We start from the raw sequence: 17888 nt of genomic DNA, 5'->3' as shown, positions 1-17888 counted from the left end.
TTTCTAGTATTGTATATTGTATTGAAATTATGAAATGGCATACAGGTAAATGCTATGGTACTGTACAGATATAATTTGTTTACTGACACTGAATTTCTCTTTTTCAAAACTGCTGTTCACAATAGGCTGTTTATTATAGCTACATCTTTAGCCACTTGATCCCCAGCATCCGTATTCTGCGGAAAACTTGTGCAATAAATTGCAGATCTACTTTTCAAAGTTTGCCCATTTTTAAATGTAACTACACCATATGGACACAAAAGAATGAGCGTCACCTCATTGACCCGTATACGGACGGTTTGTATAGAACACATACAGACACGGTGTAGCCTACGGTAGATTCTTCTTAGATCTGTAAACCGAGGGGGTTTCCAGATCGGTACACGGTCGTCACCGGAGCCTGGGGAACATTCTGATGAAGAGGATCATCCAGATGAAGCTGACGAAGACCAGGAGAAGCATCAGCCACAAGCTCCAGTTGACGGACCTTCTGACGTGCTTCTCCAGTCGGTCTGACTCCGTCTTCAGCTCCTCAAAGTTCAGGTCTGCCTGACGCATCGACTGCCCAAGAGTCTGGTTGTCCTGTTTGATGAGGTTCTGGGCTGCCAGCGTGTTGTTCTTCAGGTTCCTGGCCAGGTGGAGCATGTCCTCCGCCAGCTGCTCGTGCACAACGTGCTGATGCTGCAGCACTGAGTCCAGCTCCGCGGCAGACTGATGCTCGTCCAGAGGCAGACATCTTCTGTTTCGCAAGTCTGTGTCTCTATCAGACATTCCTGTGCCCAGCAGCTGTTTCCTCATGTCCCCTGTACAGCGGGCTTTGGTCTGCACGTGGACAGTCTTTGTGGCTGGTATTCTCTCACTGGTTATCGTGGGTGTCCGACCAGGATCAAGGCTGGCTAAGGCTTTCTCTGTCGGGGAAGACAGTTTCTCTGCTTCTAGAAGTCCTTTGAGGAAATCTACTTTCCTTGTGTAGTCTGTCAGCACTTCTGCCGTGGGTTTGCTTGGGCTCTTCCTCAGAGCCACCAACATCTCCTCCAGAGCACAAAGATACTTTTCTAATCTCCACTCCGTTTCCCCTCGTTTCTCAGAAGCTATAGACTCACACTGAGACCATAATCGGATAAAATTTATCTCCAACCTAGAAGACATGTTTTGTAGGACTGGGTGGAAACGATAAGAATTATGTTGCACCCTTGAGCTGAAGCAAGTCCATCTTCTTTTGCAACATTTAATAAAAGGGGCTTGGTTCTGCTTATACAATTTCAAACAGGTTACAGCAGTGTAGTAATTCAAATCTCCTAAACATATGCTTATACAGGCATTCGAGCTTATGCTTTTAAGTGGAAACCTTGCTGATACTCACTTTATGTACTGTTTTATGTGGTGTGGCGAAAACATTCCGTACATTCGATGACGTGTGCGACATGTTTGACGTCATCCTTCGGTGACGTCAACAGCTCAGGAAGAAATACACAGAAAACATTTATTTCTCCACATTATTGATTGATCTCCTCACATTCGGAACAATGGGATTTAGATTGAAGATCTGTGATGTATTCTTTTAAAGGTACAGTCAACATCCACTGTTTTTGTGCTGCTCTCTTTGCAACAATCCACCATGGCTTGACGGACGGAATCGTTTAGCGCTCTGTTTCTCCCCTCTCAGCCAACCACAGGCAGAGTCTTCCCCAGGGTGTCTGGGGGATGTGATATTGTTTACCCCAGGGTGTCTGGGGCAAACAATATCACATCCCTGGAAATAGTGTGCAGAGTCAAAGCTCAACCAGTGGATCTGGGATTATGAATGAACAAGAACAGTTCGCATTGAGCAATGTGAAAAATATTTGGAAATTGAGTTCCTTGGCAGTGTGCACAAGAAATGTATGTAGTAGATTGCGAGATTAGTCACTGACACACAGGCAGACACATAGACGCTAATCTCCCCTTGGGTGGAGATAATAATGCAAAAGCAGTAATTATTATTATATATGGAAAACAGTCATCATCTGAACAGACTGAATGATGCGTGGCACGGGGGAGGTCCATAGCCTGTCCGGGCTGGGGTTACTATGGTGATAAAATTGCCATATTAGGGCAATCAACAGACAGCGGATTCCCTGATTGGCCAATCCGGGAATTGGCCAAGCATCGAGTGACATTTGTACAGCAATACCAATATAAGAGGCAGCATGTAGGAAATAATTTAACGGAGCAAGGTTCGACCTGGAATAAATTCTTCAAAGAGCATGGTTTTTTAATGAATTCTGTTCTTTACGGAGCAAGGTTCATTAAAGAATTCTGTTCTTTAAGGAGCAAGGTTCATTAAGGAACTTGGTTCTTTACGGAGCAAGGTTCGTTAAGGAACTCGGTTCTTTACGGAGTAAGGTTCGTTAAGGAACTCCGTTCTTTAAGGAGCAAGTTTCGTTAGGGAACTCAGTTCTTTAGGGAGCAAGGTTTGTTAAGGAACTCAGTTCTTTAGGGCGCAAGGTTCGTTGAGGAACTTGATTCTTTACGGAGCAAGGTTTGTTAAAGCCATTCAAAACTTAGTGATGACGATGTTTCACTGGACAGTGCATCTGAAGGGGGGACCAAACAGAGGCCGTCATTCTGCTGTGGCGGTGGGACACAAGGTGTACTCCTTTGGAGGGGACGGTAACATGTACAACGTTCAGATTGATGTGTATGTCTTCAACACGATATCTCTGCGCTGGTTGAAGTTGTCCCCGGTGACAACTGGAAGAGAAGGTCCCCCTGAGGACTCCATATGCTGGCGCAACACAGCTGTACTTATAGGAGATATCATCTACATGTGGGGCGGAGTTACATACAGAAGTGAGTACTCCAGTGTGCTTTATGCATTTGACGTCGACACCCAGAGATGGTTCAAGCCTATGGTTTCTGGGACTGTTCCAGAAGCGAGGTGCTACCACTCAGCCTGTGCCTTGGGGAAGGTCATGTACATCTATGGAGGATACTCCCAGCGGACTGGATGCATGAATGACATCTACAAGTTGGACACCACCAGTATGGTCTGGTCTGTGATTAACACCAGAGGCACTCCCGCACCGGTTTCAGAATGTCACACTGCCACAATCATCGGGACAAGGATGTTTGTATTTGGAGGCTACAAAAACTGCAACTGGGGTCGTATCGCGGACCACAACAACCACGTCAGAGTGTTTGACACGGAGACCAACTACTGGCTGAGCACACCTCCTGCACAGCTTCGACCAGAAGGACGCGTGGGTAATTCGGATTTTGCATACAACGGGGAAATGTACATATTTGGTGGGCACGACTGGAACCGGAACTTCAACGATCTTTGGAAGTTCAATCCAGAAACCTTCTCCTGGGAGGAGGTTAAGCCCAAGGGGAAAGGTCCGTGTTCACGGATGTATAGGATGTGCTGTTGCATGGTGGGAGATAGTGTCATCCTCCTTGGAGGATCGGACCAACCCGATGACCTGTACATCTTAGACTTGTGCCCTAATCTGAAAACGTTATGCAAGCTAGCGGTTATCCAGTACGGTCTGGAGCCGTCTGGACTCCCACACGACATCAGGTGGGAACTGGCAGCCATGACTGCAAACAGCAACACAATAAGCAACCACCCATAATAATAACAAGACAGAGTCTAACGATGGTTTCTTGAGTTTCTCGCTCCATTTTTCCCCGTCATGGTTTGTCTGTTTGACTGTCAGCGTCCTTGCACACACAGTCTCATGTGTTAATCACTGTCTTGCACCCATGGCTCGTCTGATTGACTGTTGGCAAAGGTCTGCAGCCTCTGGTGTTTCTGTCTATAGAGCTATATAACATCTGGAGAGGGCACAGAAATGTCCCGCCAACTAATTTCAATGTAAGTTGTATCTCTCTCATTCTGGGTTTGGGCCCACTATGGGCTCACAATCAATCACATTATTGTCCGTTATGCATCCTACATCACAAACTACCTCCACAAGCGAGTCTGTGCGTCAAGCCCATCGGTTAAGCCAATCAGCTTGCACTACCAGAGTTGGCTACTTGTCAACTTCTGCTTCAAAACTCCCTCCCGGTCTTGGGGGGCTTGTTTCTGTCATGATTCAAATTTTATCCGCTTGGCATTATTCAATGTGTAGTCCTAATGTGGCACCGTGGCTGAATTGCACCCAGCTTTAGTAATTTATTTCTGGCATAGACTGTAGATAGTGTGATACTGATGATGTCATATTGATTATGTCAGTCATCTATCTACCCATGTCTCAAATCTGTCCAAATCTCATAATAATTACTTTAATTAATATTTCAAAACAATATAACACATACGTGAAAGAAATGTGTGGAGGCACTACGTTGGCCACAGGACAAGTAGGGACACATAGAAAGACCCTCTTATAGATGGCTAGCTCTTACAGAGCCAGGCACGTAAAATATCACTTACTTCCCCTTTAATAAAGAGTGAAAAAGTCATAACTCTAGAAATTGTAAAGTAGGAAATAACAATGAGATGTATCAAGCTTAAAGCAAATACAAAAGTACAAAAGGACCCCAATTGAAACAAGCCATTGGCTTTTGGGGTTTTTTAAGCCTGTTTAGTTGACCTTGTATTTGAACTGTACTTTCATGTGCTTTTTTTCTGCAAACTTCTAAATAAAGTATTCAATCAATCAATCAATCAATCAATCAATCAATCAATCAATCAAATGTTTTTCCTCTCCCTGTGCTGTGACCTTGTCGTGGTGGAGAGGCTTGTGTGCTTCTAAGACTCTGTGAACAATGCTGGGGGAGCCTCTGCCTCCTCCTCCTGGCAGGTTTAACCTTACCAGATTGGTCTCGGGTGAGTCAGACAAAAATCAGTACATTGGCCCTCCAGGTTGGGGGCTGGGCATGGCGCTAACAATGCCACCACATGAAAAGAAAAATTATATACTAGATTGCGGCGTGAAACCTTATCAGTTTTGATCAAAAACCACTGTGGCGGGTCCTACTCTTAGACAACCACACCCTTTACTTTTCATGGTCCTTCGAGCCGGATTTAGGGCCTATCTTAGTAGCAGCTGAACCCTTCCTCTAAAGGGAAGGCATGTAGAACACCACCAGGAAGATGATTGTGCGACCGGTCTGGTGGCGTCAATAAAATGTCATGACAATCCAGCAGCAACGATCAGAGCATTATGTCAGGGATGTCACGGTTCTGACATCTAGTTTTGTGTTATAGGCAAAACTAGCTTTTACAGCACGTTTCGAGACGTGGGGAAAATGACTCTCTTATAGACTGCTAGTCTCAATGCCATGCCGTAAAAACAAGACAAAGGATTTAACCCATTAAAACGGGGAAGGCATCTGTGTCATTTTAGATTTGAGCTATAATACAGCAACATACGTTTTTCTAAAGACTTAGGATTTAGAACAGTGGTTCTCATAAATAGCAGATCTACAAGGTCACAGCGCGTCAATTTGTGCCACAGCTTGTACCACATTTGCTATTTTGGAAAAAAAATTGTCAGTGTTTCAAAATTGTTGAAAAACTGTCAAGATTTAGAAGGCACTTTGTAGAATCGGCCACAGGTCTTAATGGGCTTAAGAATGGCATGGCTTCCAAATGACACTTGCAATTCACGAATTGGATATCTTGGATTTGTATAAAAAAATCTGTCGTCTGTCTGTCTGTCTGTCTGTCTGTCTGTGCTTTGGCAGACTGCAGACCTGATGCTGTAATCTAGTGTGCTTCCACACCAGCGACAAAAATATGAATGTACATAACATTTTTCTCTTTTGAACGTGTTTAGCTTTATTGCTCATACAGAGCCCTTGAACTCTGCTAAGCTGGTCTGTCCTGTAGATCATACTCTGATACTCTGACAATGGGTATCGATGTTGTAGCACCCGCTGACAGTCACGGCACTAGTAAAATGAACGTTAAATATATCAAAAATACGTCCTTGGCCTACTGACAGTCAGTAATAGACCATATTCACACGGCGGCCATATTTGCCATTAAGTCAATGAAATGCCACCCCAGTTGCCACAGCAACGCAATGTTAAATTCCAAAATGGCCGCCGTGTGAATATGGACTATTGGAGGCCAGTTGGCGAGACTCAATCATCTCCATATTTGGGTAAAATCTTGGAGGACATATACACATACAGTATACGGTGATGGACACATACTCAGACAAAAGTGTTTGTGTCAAGTTCAGGGACCTCTTGGCGTATGATGCCTTCGGTGCATGCTGTTCTAGAAGTGTAGTTCTCCCTCCCCTGTACTGCCATGCCATAAAAAAAAGAAACCAGCAAATATTTTGTCAATTTCCCTTAAGGTTTTCTGCAGTCACTGTCGCTTGCTTACTAACCTCCCTGTTGGTGTGGGGGAGGAGAGTCGAGATATCCATCAATACACATACATGCAGGTTTCCTTCCACACACAACCAGTAGGACACGTTAGCGCAACAACAAGGACGCAAACGACCGGGCAAGATCTCTATCCATTTTCCGATTGGATGAATTTTCACGTTCCTTTCTCTGATTGGGTCTCCTTTTGTGTCGATTGGACCTCTTTTTGGGCCCATTGTCCAATCTCTGTTCATACAACAACTGGTCCTCTGTTTTGGGAACATGTGACTGAGAAGATGACGGCTCTTCAACGATGGTGGTCTTCAGTAATGATCTCCATTTTCTTTCGCTGGCCCACTTGTTCCGTAAGAACTCCATTCTCTGATTGGACCTCTTTTCATGCCAGTCTTTGCATTTGGACCTCTTTTGGTGCCAGAAGTCCAATCTCTGTTCCTTGGCCCAGACCTGGTCCTCCGTTATGTGGAAACACATTGTCTTTGTCCTCACTTGTTGTGAATGAGACAATGGTGGCTCTTCACTCTGGCAGGTCTCCGATCTTTGATTGCTCCAGCTTTCATGGCCGGAACTCTTGTTCTGCCGGAAGTCAAATCCTCGACGGGACCCATTGTCCGATCTCTGTTCACTGGACGAGACCCGGGCCTCCGTATTAGCAACAAATACGGTCTTTGTCTCCAGACCCTGAGTGGAAGAAAATAGTCTGAAACGCTGTTCCATCTCGTCAAGTCTTTATAGTAGTTATATATATTTCTATATATAGTGCAGTTATATATAGTTAGTACAGAATATTGCCCTGCTGTGGAGATCACAGCTGCAAGTATTCCTTAGAATGACAAACAGCAACTATATAAATACTTGCATTATGTGTGTCATCACTTTAGCACAGAGAATACTCGATTGTGATTGGCCACTGTATTACTCACGCTCTCCAGAGGTCTATGTCATATGGACAGAAAGTGTTTGACCAGTGTAATGTCCAACATTAGGAAAGTGCATTGTCAGCCCATTCTAAATAATATGCATAAACAAAAATGTATTAACTATTGTTTAAGCTAACACAAGTGATCCCTTTTTGAAATATTAAATGTGGCTTGTGGGCAGACAGTGGACACCATGAACACAATGTTAATGGACGCAATCATTTCTTGTTTGTGACACTTTTTTGACATCACGTGTTAGTCTCAAATGTATCATGCCCATATATGGAGACCATTTGTAACTGCAGGCAGTGATTCAAGAGTCCAGAGTTGGCGTTAATAGTCTGCACTCTCACATCGTATAGGCGATGTTCTTTCTGTATTAATGATCCACTATTTGATGAATCATTTCAGACAAGGAGTTAATAAAACTGCCAGTCAATCAGAGGATGTTCACCTTTAACAGCTGGCAAAAACAACAACTGAGCATTCATTTCAATTTTCTATAAGTTTTAATATACATATACTACAGGATTTTGATAAAGACCACTTTAATTGACATTTGTAGTGTAACGAGAGGGGGGGGGGGGGGGGTGAACAGGGTTTTTGGCTTGTCATACATCTGGTTTCTTTTTGATTCATTCAATGTTGAATAAAAAAACGAAAAGGATTTCAACGAAGTCAGTTACAGGATTGTATAAATTGATTATTTTTTCCTGTTAGATTTTCACCCACAAAAGATAAAATGCAACATTTGTTTGCTTGCTTTACCACTGCAAATTAATTTCTATGTATGCATGCATGCCATCATTGTTTGAATAGTAACGTCTCTGAACAAAAAAAGAAAAAGAAAAATGCTACCATCAAAACAATTGCACCTCTTGGATAAAAGGATATTGCACACCTCAAATAATGCCAAAGAACGTAACAGAAAACCGACTCAGAAAAATAAACCCATTAGTTCTCTTTGTCTTCATTGTGTTAATTTGTATAAAGGAACATAAGCATCTCTCTCCAGACAGGCATGTCGTCACACAGTGGAGAGAGAACACAGTGATGAGGATATAAGCTCAACTCAGGGAGAGAACAGGATCACAGTAGTTAACCCAGAAGCTCTGACCCATCACCTCTGGTTACATTTAAACACGTTTATTCAAGGGTTCCTACACATCTGGAAACTGGAAAAGAATGAGGAGAGAGAGAGCGAGAGAGAGACAGTGTGTGTGTGTGTGTGTGTGTGTGTGTGTGTGTGTGTGTGTGTGTGTGTGTGTGTATATATATGTTTACTGTATATATATATAAAACTCAGGAACTGCTAAATGAGCGAAGGAAATAAACTCAGTTCTGAAATAGAGATGAGCTTTTTTTATGCAATTGCAGACACTCATTTCTATTCACATATTTATAATGTGTGTTGTGGCGTGATATTGAAAGATACGAGTCATATCTTTCATATATAACTCATACTGTACATTATATATTACACAGTAAACATGTGAAATGAAATAACAGATAACAGGGTCTGCAATTGCATAAAACAAGCTCACATCTATTTCAGAACCAAGTCATGTTACTCTGAGACTGCTATGTCTGCATCATCAAGGAACCGATATCTTCAAATTCAGACCAGAAATTGAAGTCTGAAAAATATGGAAATTATAAATGAAAAAAATAAACAAAGTATAGGAACCCGGTTATCAGTTTCAGTAACATTTACCTCCAGAAAGTCCTCAAGTATTTCAGATCCATAATGTAAATGAAGTCTAATGCAGTGACGGGTGAATTTTAAAGTTCCACTTGAGTAACGTTGTCAGTGCGTTGGCTCTTCTGCAGATATTCCTGTGATTGTCTTGAATGATGCTGATTAATGCAAGTGGAGAGATTCCTCAGTTGTTATGACATCTCATTTTCAAATAAAATGCTGGACTTTTTCAATCTGCATTTACATGTTGTACCATTTCATTGTTTAGCCTCTTCTGGTCGATGATTAAGTTGGAGAGATTTAACATCTTTACAATAATGTAGGGATGATTAATATACAATTTCATTACATGGTTTGGTTGCTTTCGCCCCGATGTGAATCTAACCATAGGTCCGTCATAAAGGAACAACAAAATACATTTTACAGATTTTAACAGCAAGAGGAGAAATACATTCTTCTTCAGTTTTAGTTTTTTTTTAAAATCAGGTCCATAACACTGAGGGAGAGGACAACCCCAAATCTATGCACCACAGAGCTTTAGATACGAAGCATGTCATTCAGTTGAGGCCAATTTATAGTTCATCATGACTCACGTTAAAGCAGCACTATGTCACTTTTTTTTAATGAATACAATGTAATTTTGTCTAATCTGTATGGTAGAGTATGTTAATACAATATAACTTATATAATTGGGGTGGTTGTATTTTGTTTCCCTGCTCTTCTATTGAGACATTTAGATCGTGTCAAAGGTCATGTCTCACCTAGACACAGGATCTGACATGAATTTTGACCTGATCAAGATTAAATGTATCTCCTGAGCAAGCAGGCAGGCTCTATTAGCCAAGAAATTCCAGCACTTGCGCAGGACACCGGGTTCAAATCTGGGGTAGAAGAGGAAAGTTACATAGTGCTGCTTTAACACAGTCAACATCAGTTGAAAATACATTATTTCAATATATATACATATAGAAAATAGTCGATCTACAAGCTTGTCGATCTGTTAATTTAGCTATTGTCAGGAATTCTTGTATTTAAGAAAAAATCTTTTTTTTGGGCTGTTGTAACCAGACTTGCTGTCCACTCCCTCAGTCAGAGTCTCGTCTCTCCTGTAAAATGGCTTTGAATCCAGTGCACTGCTTCTGCATTTTTAATAATATTTTTTTTGTGTGTTCTTTTCTTGTTTTTTATTTTTTTCTTTAAACTTAACATCAACAGTATTTTTTTTTGTTTGTTTTCACCCTAACCACCGAAGTAGAAAAACAGAGCTTTGCTGATGTTAAGATAATGAAACATGAGAGGAGCTTATCACTGGGATGATGTTTGGTCTCATGTAACGGCACACACTGATCTCGATAACCATGCTTTCCCTCGTTCGTTTCAGTTTCCGGGTGTGTTAATGCTAATAGTTCAGTGCGGTTTTGTAGGAAGTGTGGGGGGGGGGGGGGTGTTAGTGGTGGTGGAAAGGATCTTTTTATTGTCATCTGTCCATCCCCTTGTTTGCGATTCAAAGAGTTACTGATAAAGCATTGAAACCTTGTTTTTTTTTCTTTTTTGTTTGTTAGACTTCCTGTCTAAGGTCTAATTTATGCTCCGTTGTGTGCCGAGAACGGCAGAGAATAGCCGACCCAACAAGTCGACCCAACAAGCTCACAACGCGTCGTATCTGCGACGCGTTGTGAGCTTGTTAGGTCAGCTATTCTCGGTGCGCGACAGGGCATATATTAAGGCCTAAGACAAAGGGGTGCTTATAAGTTGGACATGAAATATTCAGGTTCCGCTGACTTTCACAGAATGCCAGTCGAAAGAGTCGACATATGTTATTAGTCCGTCATTTCAATAAACACTGTCCCCTTCTGTACCTCAGGGTCCGAGTGCTTTTTGCAAGTGCATTACTGAGTCCCAAACGGTTTGTGTGACAGAGCCATTGTTCTGACCAGAAAATAGTATTATTATGTACAAACACAATCAAACCATGGGGCCGTCCATACGTCGTCATGAAATGATAAAAGCATCTGGGGTGATCAAACGGATAAAGCTAAAGAGGTGCGTCTGAAGCCCAAGAAGTACATTTAGTGTCTTATTGTACTTCCACTTGCGTCCTCCAGGGGGAGTTGCTGCTGCAGGCACTGTTGCACCAGGGGGTGCAATTGAACTGGATGGCCACACGGAGGCACTTTCTCTCCTTGTGTTGATGATCTGCTATGGGTGCTTGTTGTGTGGTGGCGGTGATGATGATGACGAGTCCATACATGGCAGGGATGCGTCACCATGGTGGCCTCTGTGCGTCTGTGCTACAAGGACGCCTTTTGCAGATGTTTAGCCCAGGTTAAGTGCTTCTGCTCCCTCAGGAGCTGTGGCTACCGTGGTGGAACTGGACTCATTGAGAGGATATTGAGGAGTATAGCAGTTTTGCCCGAAGGGAAGCAAATCATTATTTCTACAAGTCTTGTTTAAAATTGGTTGTTAACCTACCTGTGAGAGGCAGATGTGTGGAGTGTGCAGTGCTGTGCACATCACAGGCTGCACAATAAACCCTTTAAAGGGTTAACCACTTGAGCCCCGTTTTATTTTTCGCCGTATGGTGGTGTCGCGCAGAGAAAAATAGCCGATTTACAAGCTCACAACGCGTGGCATCGTGACGCCTTTGTGAGCTTGTAGGTCTGATATATTTTAGCAATTTTAGAAAAAAATCTGAAAATGTCTGCCTACGATGACATACCCCCGAGACAGGGACGCCAGGGTTTTAAGTGGTTAAATAAACACTACGGATTTTACTGTGTATTGCAAAAAGAGTGCCAGAAAAGCTAAAAATAATATTTTTTTTCTGTGAGTGGTAAATGACACCATCTGAATGTCCCCATACCAGTAAACCTGGTCACTTCGCAGGTTTTAAAAACAAATATTTTTGCGATTGCCATTTTAGCCATCCCTGTTTTAAGGGTAGATGAAACCAGCACCTCATCTTACAGAGCAGTCGCAGTAAAAACGCAGCGGCGCGTGCCGGGCCGAGGGTAGACTAGTTAACGTTAGACAGACGACCCCCTTTGCTCAGAACTTCCTGAAATCCCCAGGTGTGCCTCTTCCGATGGGAGATGATGGGTGCATAGGAGAACTGGATGAAACGCTACCCCTCCTTGCCTGGCACCAGCACAGTCTTCCTCAGCCACTCTGAGGTGCCAAGGGGATGGAGGGAGGCAGCGGTTTGGAGAGCTGAGGAGCTGTAGAACCAGGGTGTAGCCCCCGGTAAGAGCTAAGAGAACAGAGGAGGAACTCTTTTAATGACCTCTTTTGAAACGTTGTCCCTCTCCCCCCTTCCCTAGGAGATGATCTCCAGGATGTAGAAGACCAGCTCCATGACGACGGGACCCTCGCTGAGCTGGCAGGCCCCTCCATGGATGACGGGGATCAGAGCGCTGTCCAGGTCACTCAGGTACTGGGGGAGCAGCGGCGTTCCGTTGCTGCCCGCCAGATAGCCCACCTACAGGACAGACAGCACAGAGGAATTAGAGCAGTGGTTCTCAAACGTTTTCATGTCAAGGAAACCACAAACTGATATGTATTTGGCCATGGACCCCCATCTGAAAATAGGGACCCCCAGAAAAGAAGATTTATGTTAAAAAAATAAAGAAAAATGCTCAAGTTTCCAAACATTTTCGATATTTGTGACGCGTTGTGAGCTTTTAGATCTGCTTTTTTTGAATAGCCAACGTAGATATGGATAAAGTGGTTAGAATGATTGTGATGCTACGTTAACTATTTTTTTGCTGGGAACCCCCTGTAACCCCCCCAAGGACCCCTGGGGAATCAAACAGGCGGGCTGTCTTCATCGACGATTTAAGTCTCACAGCTGAAGAGTGCAATTATTTGTGTCCAGTTATTTTCACAATGATTACAAACCGTGTGAGAATGCTAAAAACACACAAAGAGAAAGAAAAAAAGGAGTTTAAACATTTGATTCTGTGTAAAAAAGAAATATTTGAAAACCGCAACAAGTAAAGTGTATCATATAATTAAATATTCAAATATGTTTTGACATAGAATGTTTTATGGTCATGTTTCACCAGGAGCCTGGATGGCTTGGTTCCTTAGACTTAGAGATTTCGGAAATTAGTTAAATTATTCTATGGAGAAAATGTATGGGTTTTCTATCTGTGGCACCACAAAATGGCCGCCACTGCTATATACTGCCCTATGTACTGGTAAGATAAAAAGGTCTCACAACAGATGGCATCTTTGCCTTCAGGTTTGGTTAGGTACTGTTAGCTTATAGACACCCACCCATCATTATGCCATCATCACTAAATCTAAAAGCAGTCTAGTGACTACTGGGTTTCAGAAAGTATTCTGTGAAGCTAGTCTGTGGCGACTTTCACATTGTACAGTATCGGTGCGCTCAATGACACGCTGTCACCCTGGCGTCACCACCAGTCGCTGTGTCACTACTTGTGAACACGCAGCCCTGGGATGAGGAGGCAGCAGTGACGCACTGGGCAAGCGTGTCTAGGAAACTCTGACAGGCAGCAGTGAGTGTCCATAAAGTTGTCTCAGTCAGCACTGTCGATTTTAACCCATTAAGACCGGGAAAGCATCTGTGTGTCATTTTATTTATTTCTTTGGCAATTAAAAAAATAGCATATATACAAGCTCAAGCTTGTAGATCTGCAATTTTTTTTTAAACTTGTGAACATTTTTGGCAAATCTTTGAATATATATATTTTTAAAGCTAATATTTTTAACTGAAATCTTTGCTTCTGGGGATTATACAAATGTCTTCTAAATCCTAACATGTTGCTATAATATCAGTGATTCTCAAACTTTTTCCATGTCAAGGACCAAGCTCATATGCCGCGCCATGAGCTTGTATTGTACATCTGCTAAACCTAAAATGACACAGATGCGGTCCCGGATTGAACGGGTTAATCACATAGGAACACACACACTTTCTTGTTTGGGAACACTTGAGTGCACTCACTCACTCACTCACTCACTGACTCACTGGCCGTGGGCGAAAGCTCACACCGTCTACTGCTCTGTGCACTGCATCTGCATCTGCACACTGCTGAGTGCCTGCTGTTACACTGCACTGAAATGACCAAGGTGTTTACACTTTGAACCATACTCTGTCTCTATGTAGTTGATACCGATTCAGTCGGAGGTGATAATGATTATTTTCTGAAGTCAAGCGTTCTTAAAATGAGTTGTCAGTAATGCTGCTGGTGAAGGTTCCGTCCATTTATTCGGTTCTGGGTATAGAATAAGAATAGTGTCTAATCTTAATTGCTGTCAAATTTGGTTCGTTTTCATTCCAATACTTAACAGTCCACATTAGGAGGCACGGGAGACTTTATACCGGCACTATAATATAAAACCTGCCTACCTCTGTGTACGTCTTCCTATATTTCATATTTTGGGTGATTATGAAGGCAAAGCAAATTAAATGTCTTATTTGTTGTTGTAGAACTACAGAAATACTCTTGTGGAATACTTTGAATGTAACTTTTACAGCGTATTACAGCAGGGGTGTCAAACTACCAGGGTCCAATCTGGCCCGTGTGGGATGAAAAGAAAAGCAAGAATAAATGAACAAAAAGGGCATTTTAATTAAAAAATATTCACGTCAATTTATTATCTATCTTATCTGTGTGTGGCAGCTGCTCTCTCTCTCTCTCTCCTCCCCTTGCCTCTGCTGCGCTGGCAAAGCTGCCATTGTGTGTACATGAAAAACAATGGAGGCAGCAGGTTGGTTCGCCCGCTGTGTGCAACCACCTACTGCGAAGGTGACATTTACATCGTCTCACCCCTGTGCACTTGGAAGGCCACGAGGGAGAGAGAATCGGGGACCTTGCGGGATATTTTTACAGTCAACTAAAAGACAAAGTAAAGAAATGTATTTCTTGTCTTCTCTATAGTGAGTGTTGATGATGGTCTGAGGACCGAAACGTCCACTCTGTGCAACTCTTTGCACTTTTGTAAGTAAAGATTTTTTTGCATCTAAGAGCCTCAGTTTTCATCTTTAAGTGTGCGAGCCCCTTCTTTTTGTTTATGGTCTTCTCTATATGCACTGACATGACTCATGAAGCTCAATTTGGGAAGATATTTGTGTGCTGATACAGTTATCGATTGCTATTGTACATATGAGGCCAAAACGCTTTACTACAGAAGAAATGGGGAGCGTTAGTATGAAGAGGTGTACACATTTAGTTCTAGACCTGAAATCAGTAGGCTAAGGATGTTATCCATAATGTTTTGGTGATGGGACAGAATTATATGACAGCATTCGTGCCCTTCAGCATTCGGGGCACACACACACACGCACACACACACGCACACGCACGCGCGCACACACACACACACAAAAGTAATCCAGCCTGCACAAAATCACATTGACTCATCCGGGCTGTGACCTAAAATGACTTTGACCCCTGCATTTATGGGATAAAGATTAGTATGGACAGTGTCCATTGGAAGTGCACCCAACAAATCTAGGAAGTAAGAAAACCATACAGGTATTTGTAAGTCAACAAATACTGCATAACAATATGTTGATACAGTACATTGAAATGACATAATTTCAGTACATTGAACAGTAGACAATATGAGGATTCACTCACGGCTATGATCTAGTTTGTTGTCCCTGTGGTACAAGTAGTGCTCATGTGTAAGTATAAGTGTTTCCGTAAGTATTACAGAAAACTGAAAAGACTGAACTAAAACAAACTATATGATATTTCTTAATCATTTCACCCAAAAAGTTTAAAACAATATATGGCTGTTGTCATACAAATAACGCTGTCTGTCAGTTATGTAACATAAGAGGATTAAATGACTTAGGCCAATTTCTGTTTTGACTTTTGACTTTTGACAATTGTAAACCTGTCTTACGCCAGATTATTTCTGAAGTAAGTGACTTAGTCCAGACTTAGGCAATTATGTCTGTTTTTTTTTTACCTAAGTCACATTGTCTTGTGACTTACACTCTTGACATAGGCCATTATACTACTGGGTCGGGAACAGCATGAATCTTTTTTTAAAGGATATAGGCGATTTTACCAGAGGTGGCCAGTGTCACGAAGAGCTGATTTAGGCAAAAATATAATTTATAAGGCCATTATTTTAGAAGGTGACAAACTGTATGGGAAAGTTCACATTGTATTACTCACTCGTTCACTCTCCCTCTCACACGTTTTCACACTCACTCTCTACACTTTGCGCGAAATCACACAAAACATTTGGGAACTTTCATGTCGTCCCCGGGATATATTTTGTTTCGAGTTTCATTCAACACAGTAGTATTGAATGAAATACAACTGACCTGTGGTCCCTACCACAGGGTCTCAATGTCTCAGTAGAAAAGAAGGCAGACCAACTACAACCACCACAGTTGTATTAGCTATATTGTAATGTACTATATTAACATACTCTACAATACAGATTGTTTTACAGATTGTTTCACTGGATTGCAGCTTTAAGGACAGCCTAAACCAGTGGTTCTCAAAGTTTTTAATTTCAAGCACCCCCAGTTTCATATGCATTAGAGCACGGACTCCCATAACTTCTTAACTATCACATTTAGCTGGGGACCACCTGAAACCCTGTCAAGGACCCCTTGGGGGTTGCCGAACCACACTTTGAGAGCCACAGATCTAAATAAATCTCTGTCGGGTGGAAACCTCATATATGTCCAAAACTGTTACTTTTAAGGAATAAAAAATTCAAAATTAGCAAAAGAAGCAGATCTACAAGCTCAAAACATGTAGCTTTGCACCGCGTTTCAAGGTTGCAGATCTGCAACTTTTGCTATTGTTTGTGTGACGCTGTAGTATGATCAAGTTGAGCATTAAATTACGAAAAAACATAAAAAGTGAAAGCATGGAGATAAGAGGTTTCTGCCCGACAGCCACAGTAATGTAATGTTGGATCGTTCTGCAGACTCTTGGAAAAGGCAACATCAGAACTTTACCTGGTCAGAGTCCAGCGTGACTCGCAGGCCCAGCTTGGCCATGCCGTCCTCCTTCAGCAGCTTGAGGTGGGGGCACAGCGCCACGCAGAACGCCCGCGCCACGTTCTCCGTCAGCCTGCTGTGGTCGGCTGGGTCACTCAGACCGTTGGGCTGGTCTTCACTCTGCAGGAAGAACACCTGAGGGGATGAAACACACACACATGGTGGATTAAAACAGGTTGGTACTTTTCACTGCCAAGGACCCCCAAATAGCCTGTGGCTGCAGCACCCCTATTAGCTTAAAACAAGAATGAAAATAGCCGAATTAGCTGATCTACAAGCTCACAGTGTGTCACATTTTCAAAATATCTTTGAAAAATAAAACATTGAAATCAGAACATTTTGGAAGATATTGAAAGATTTTCTTTTTTTAAAACATGACTAAAATAGGGGCTCCAGGGTTAACATGGTTAATACAAGAGAGACAGTGTGAGATTTTTTCTGTTCTGGCCCCACAGTGGTGGAATGAACTTCCCACTGATGTCAGGACAGCAGAGTCACTGCCCATCTTTCGCCGCAGGCTGAAAACCCACCTCTTCAGGAAACACTACCCTTCCTCTTTGCCTGGCCTACTTGTTGTTAACTAGTTGTACGAATGCTTGTTTTATTGTTGGATTGTTTATTGGATCTTGTTTAGTCAATACAATTATTTGTTTTAGTTCCTGCTCATTTGATTTAGCTATTTTGTCTCATCTGTTTAAGGAAATAGGTAGCTGATATATTCCACTTTTACCTTAGCGCTAGGTGTGCTCTTGGTTGCTTGTTTTTGCAGAAAATGCACTTATAACCTCTGGTGATTAGTAGTTTTCGTTCCCTACCTATGTTGATTGCACTTATTGTAAGTCGCTTTGGATAAAAGCGTCTGCTAAATGACTGTAATGTAATGTAATGTAATGTAATGTAATGTAATTTGCGGTTTTGAGGTTTGTGACTCAAACCT

The 17888-nt window shown here is 42.3% G+C and overlaps 3 protein-coding genes across 5 annotated transcripts in view; 1 reads left to right on the top strand and 2 right to left on the bottom strand.

Annotated features, from left to right (window-relative positions):
- Positions 1–390: 390 nt before the first annotated feature.
- LOC311045857 (vesicle transport protein USE1-like) lies at positions 391–1149 on the bottom strand (the record flags this gene model as incomplete). The annotated part of the gene is made up of 1 exon (XM_084057916.1): positions 391–1149. One exon carries the CDS (start codon positions 1147–1149, stop codon positions 391–393), a length of 759 nt encoding a protein of 252 aa, XP_083914042.1.
- A 1400-nt stretch (positions 1150–2549) lies between these two features.
- On the top strand, positions 2550–3617 carry LOC311045135 (kelch domain-containing protein 3-like; the record flags this gene model as incomplete). Its single annotated transcript, XM_084056945.1, has 1 exon — positions 2550–3617. One exon carries the CDS (start codon positions 2550–2552, stop codon positions 3615–3617), a length of 1068 nt encoding a protein of 355 aa, XP_083913071.1.
- A 5694-nt stretch (positions 3618–9311) lies between these two features.
- zfyve9a (zinc finger, FYVE domain containing 9a) overlaps positions 9312–17888 on the bottom strand; it is a 51473-nt gene continuing 42896 nt past the window's right edge. For all 3 annotated transcript variants that reach the window (XM_084058542.1, XM_084058543.1, XM_084058544.1), the window contains 2 exons: positions 16910–17086; positions 9312–12427 (listed from right to left, as the gene is read on the bottom strand). In XM_084058542.1, coding sequence (XP_083914668.1) covers positions 12266–12427; positions 16910–17086 — 339 coding nt within the window. In that variant the 3' untranslated portion in view covers positions 9312–12265. The remainder of the gene's footprint in view (positions 12428–16909; positions 17087–17888) is intronic.

This window comes from Gymnoscopelus microlampas, assembly GCF_963454915.1.
Source record: "Gymnoscopelus microlampas genome assembly, chromosome: 5".
Classification (NCBI taxonomy): domain Eukaryota; kingdom Metazoa; phylum Chordata; class Actinopteri; order Myctophiformes; family Myctophidae; genus Gymnoscopelus; species Gymnoscopelus microlampas.
This window is presented reverse-complemented; position numbering and strand designations above follow the sequence as displayed.